The sequence below is a fragment of the Elaeis guineensis genome, chromosome 11 (genome assembly GCF_000442705.2).
Source record: "Elaeis guineensis isolate ETL-2024a chromosome 11, EG11, whole genome shotgun sequence".
Classification (NCBI taxonomy): domain Eukaryota; kingdom Viridiplantae; phylum Streptophyta; class Magnoliopsida; order Arecales; family Arecaceae; genus Elaeis; species Elaeis guineensis.
This window is the reverse complement of record NC_026003.2, coordinates 10476818-10481810: the sequence shown is the minus strand read 5'-3', so window position 1 is coordinate 10481810 and position 4993 is coordinate 10476818. Positions and strand designations below refer to the sequence as shown.

At 37.8% G+C, this 4993-nt stretch overlaps 1 protein-coding gene across 2 annotated transcripts in view; it reads right to left on the bottom strand.

The window, feature by feature from the left end:
* LOC105033541 (large ribosomal subunit protein eL13z) overlaps positions 1–4237 on the bottom strand; it is a 4449-nt gene extending 212 nt beyond the window's left edge. Inside the window, exons 1-6 of one of the 2 annotated variants that reach the window (XM_019846684.3) lie at positions 4102–4132; positions 3228–3286; positions 1595–1713; positions 1232–1365; positions 256–414; positions 1–174 (exon numbers count right to left, since the gene is read on the bottom strand). The exon at positions 1–174 is cut by the window's left edge and continues 212 nt beyond it. In XM_019846684.3, coding sequence (XP_019702243.1) covers positions 1–174; positions 256–414; positions 1232–1365; positions 1595–1703 — 576 coding nt within the window. In that variant the 5' untranslated portion in view covers positions 1704–1713; positions 3228–3286; positions 4102–4132. Of the gene's footprint in view, positions 175–255; positions 415–1231; positions 1366–1594; positions 1714–3227; positions 3287–4101 lie in introns of both variants that reach the window. The other variant, XM_010908404.4, reaches the window with a different exon arrangement.
* Between the last annotated feature and the right edge of the window lie 756 nt (positions 4238–4993).

Below are 4993 nucleotides of genomic sequence, written 5' to 3'. Positions count from 1 at the left end.
ACCCACCTGGCGCTGGTTCATCCGCTCAACACGAAGCTTGGCATAGGCCCTGAAGGATTTCATCTCATCGGTGACCTTTACTAGTTCAACAGAAGGCTTCTCACAAACAATGGGCATGTATGGTCCCTGGACCTGGGTTGCAGTTGCAAGCTCCTCTGGTGCAGAATCACCAGCCTGACACAGAATAGACCACCAGCATGAGTTTGTGGATATATCAAGCACTCAAAAAGAGGTACATACAGATCTGAAGGTTACCTTGAACTTGCGTGCACGTCTTGGGAAGATAACTAATTTTGCCTTGTATGTTTTAAGCCTTTGGACATTCGCTTGGAGACCCTCCAGGGAACGGTTCTTTCGGCGGTGATCAACTGCAATTCCAATGGTAGGCGCAAGCTTTTTTGGAATGCCTGCTGCCTGCACAGTCCAATTCATCTATAAATCGTCAAAGAACTAATGATTTATCTTCATATAGGCATAAAACTATATGCCAGTTGGAGCTAATACAATAAGGATCCATATTTTACACTTGCTTATTTCTTTAGTCCATTTATCAAAGATAAATACGTGTAGTTCTCAGGACTATCAAATCACCAGAGTAATGACTCTAGAGATCGATAGTGTAAAAGCTACAATGGCATGGATGAAGGGATTCACTTTTCCCTACTAATCCTGAATTTTTAAGCTCTTATCAGATATTCTTGAGACAGAATCTTCTGGTCGTGGTCAACTAGCTCCTTGACAGTAACATAAGGTATATGCATCCCCTATAGAAAATTGAGCAATGATTGAAACAAGTTTGGGTTCCACCAATTCTCGTAGAAGAAGATGGCTGTATTTGCTCCATGATTGGAACAAGTGCTTTATTTGATTTATCTAAGAATGGGTGCTTTTTCTGCATTTCTTCCTAAAAGAAATGTTAGCTTCTATTTGAAAAAGATTTCTACACAACAAGTTGCTTGTTTTTCTCTCAAATCATTCTTCTACCATTCCTCAAGCCACTGTGAGTCAAAAGTCAAAATTATACTTCACAAAGTATGAAGCATATCAATTGAAATGTTTGAATTCTAGTCTAAACTTATGACTGCAAAACAGAACCCCCATCCCTCAACTACCAAAGTAGAAAATCAGGATGATAAGTGTTCTTTGCAGCATTCGTCTTGATCAAGAACTATCTCAAGAACTTCCAAACAACTAATGAACACAAACAAAAAGTACTATACTTGATAATTACCTTAAGCTCTTCCAGGGTAAAACCCCTGCCTGCCCTAGATTTCATATTGTACTTGAGGGTCTGGCATTGAACAATTGGGCGAAGGGGTCCGGCAGTAGGACGTGGGAAAATCTTCACAGCCTTCTTCTGTCTGGCTGCAATAACAATATGGTAATGCACAACATATAAGAAATGTATAAAAGCAAAGAGAAACCCAAAATACATAAATAAATAAACATGGCTGCCTTTAGCACAAACAAGCAACAAAAAGCACAAAGAGAGAGAAGAAAAAGAAGGGGGTGGGGGAGGCATATGGGGCTCAAAACCCTAGCTCACAGGACACTAAGATATTTACAACATAGAAAGATGGTAAGTGTTGCCCACCGATGCGTCTTCTGGTCTTGCGAGCCGGTTGGTTAAACCAAGTCCTCACATAATTCTGCCAATGCTTCTTGAAGTGCCCATTTGGCACAACATTGTTGTGTTTAACCATGACTCTTCACCTAAATAACATCATAACAACAACAACAAATATGAATGTGAATGAGCAAACCATACAGATATATGTCCTCTGAATTTTCTCATGGTATATCATGCTTAGTTCCAATGCAAATGTAATAAGCACAAAGTATTTCCAAACATTAGAATGTGTGCAAGCATGCAACATCCAACATCTCAAGGTGCAGTTCAACAGCATAGCTGAAATCATTACTAAAAAAAAAAAAGAAAGAAAGAACTAATTGTGGGATCAGAATATGCAGCATCTTATCTGGATCACAGTTTACAACATATGACATCATAAGGGTTCACGATAACATGATAATAATTTCATGAATAAGATGGAAATACATCTTTATATAAAATCACACTATTTGTTGCATGAATGGGTCCAACAAGCATGAGCCAAAAATTTAAAACAACAAAAATGGTTTATTTCATGTCCGTCACAAAGTTGAAGTTTAGGTTTTTTATTTAAATTTTTTTTTTATTTTAATCTTCAAATTTTAATGCCAGCTCCTCATTTGGTACTGGGAACTGATAAATACACTCTTACTTAAGTTTCCAGTTATTTTGATTGCAACTTCCATGAGCACTAATTTGGAAGACACATAGTGAGTGTATCTAAATAGGGGAGTAAATAAACCCTTCAAGCACATCAAAAAGAAGCCCACATAAATAAACCCTTCAAGCACATCAAAAAGAGGCCCACAATCATGCATTTGTAATCTTAACCTTTATACACTAAAACCAGGGCAGTGTCTGCCCAATCTTAAAATTGCTACCATGTCAAGTATAAGGCTAGCAGAATATGCATAATGGAATTAGGATTTTGTACCTGATGATCCCACAGTTACTTTATTACACCATCAAAATATGATAACTGCACCAAGTTTTAAAATTATACCAATTGCACTCAGGCCTAACAAGCAGTTTTTAGAAGGTTAAATTATATTTCTATCTACAAAGCAGAAACAATCAAACAAAATAAGTATATAGGTGCAGCCCAAATGAATATGTCTGTGTGCTTACAAAATATTAACTAGTGAGTGCAATGGCACGACAATGACATGCAAAGCCTTAATAATAGTCGAATAGAACTCCATATATTCAGCGCTTATTTGGATATTTGATGACTACCTGGCCTCCAAATTTCTGATGCATGATAGAAAACCTAAAACTATAAGCACTCACAAAAATGTAGAAGTTGAACCAACAGGTCTTTCACAAAAGAACTAGGATGATTGAAAATCTACAAAGCAATTTAAGCAAAGGAAATTCCAGCCATGTATCAAAGAAATGAACTCAACATATCATATGACAAATGCAACGGTAAGAGATATATTGAAAGTTGTGACAGTGAAACAACCAAAAAACAAAAACCTAGGATACCATTTTAACCTTATATGACTTAAGGCTAAGACTTGGTTTGCACCATTATAACTATTCTCCCTCATTTTTATCTGCTTTTTTGGTAGTAACTATTCTCCCTTGTTTATTGTTAACTAATAGCCCTCACCTGTTATTAGTTAAAAGTATTCCGGTTTCTGACAGACAGGTCCTCAAGTGGCAGCAAATCTACATTACAAGGTGTAAAGCTAGTTAATCTTATATAATTATTTTGAGTTTTTGACTAATATACGCTCTAATCATAAAGAAGGATCGAACTCTGCATGTATTAAAACCATCCCACGTCCTGGAAGCTTAGAAAGAGAGAGCAATGGCCAAATCATGACGAAAAAATCCATGAGACAAATCAAGAGAATATTGCATGAGGTTTTGTTTCCAGACATTTTTTCCCAAAAGCAGCTAAAGATCATTAATGTGAACATTCTCTGATCTTTCAACATGAATTTAACCTAACAAAATCGTTTTTATTAGAAAAAGAAACACTATAAGCTTGACATGCTGACTACTTAGTCCCTAGACTAAGCAAACATACTCGTAAAGCAGCAAGCAAGAGCGATAAAACCCTCTAAAACAACCTTCCAAACATCAAGCAGCAAAACCCAAAACTGGGATCCCAACGAGAACAAACAAATGCCGTCTTTCTCATTCCAAAACAACGACTCCGTCCACAATCAAAACATTCCAACCTCCAGTATAAAGCATTCGATAACATGATCACGAAATAGTAACCAAGACTTCTAATCACAATATCTGCAAACCAAAATGCTATCTTTTCTTGTCCTACCATAAGAAACAAACCAAATAATATAAAAGCTCTCATTCTTGGGACCCAGATCTCATACTCAGAATCAATAACAATAGAAGAGACAAATACAAGCGATTGCTATGCGGAATTCGTACTCCAAAGCCTAGAGATCGGAGGAAAAACCCTAGACATCAGAAGGAGAACAGATATTTCGAATCGAAAGGGATGGAAATCTCACCGGGGCCGGTCGCGAGGGTTTTCGCTTCTCTCTCCAGAGCCGCCAGAGGAAAGAAGCGAACGCACTAAACCCTAGCTTTAAGAAATGGGCGCTGGAGCTACAAATGGGCTGGGCTCAAGTGGGCCAGGGATCCAACCCCCGACCCAAAATGAGTGGTCTCTCTCTCTCTTCCCGCAGCACCCATTCCATATAAAACTAATGTGGGACCCGTGGGTTTGATTGAAATATGGAGAGAATAGTTGAGATCATTGCAAATTTCTAAATTCAGGGAGGTTTAGGGCTTCAATCTTTAGTTCAACGTAGGTATTATAGTTTATGTAAGTTAGTTGTCCGGCTTGTTTTGAATCCTATATCTCTTTGGGCTAGGTTAGTTTATCCTAAATATCATTTTCTTAGTTCTTGGTTGCATTATCACAAATCTCGACATTGCTCCACTGTTTGTTTGGACGAAAATTTGTGATGTTGGTCATGTAGTGCAATTTGAAGTCCAAAGGCTTATAAGATCCAGTGACTTGGTGAATATATATAATGATCCTTAGATTTCTATGCTTCCCATTACTATGTGGTCCACGTATCTCGATATGAATCAATATTGTGCTGATATAATTTCTATTAATCGACTTATTACTGAAAGTAGAACTTGGAATATTGACCATTTGATGGCTGATACGATGGAGCAAATTCTGCGGATGCCTATATCTACTGGTCTCTAGCCTGATCAGCTTGCTTAGGGCCAAACTAAATTACCACAGGTTTTTCTAAAGGATTTATCTCATCTTTTTTCCTCCCAGCAAGTGTTGTAACTATTTTTACTTGTGCAGGGATTTGGAAATTACCTCTTCCCCCTTAGGTTAAGACTTGTTGGTGGAGGATTGGCTGGGGGTAGGCTACC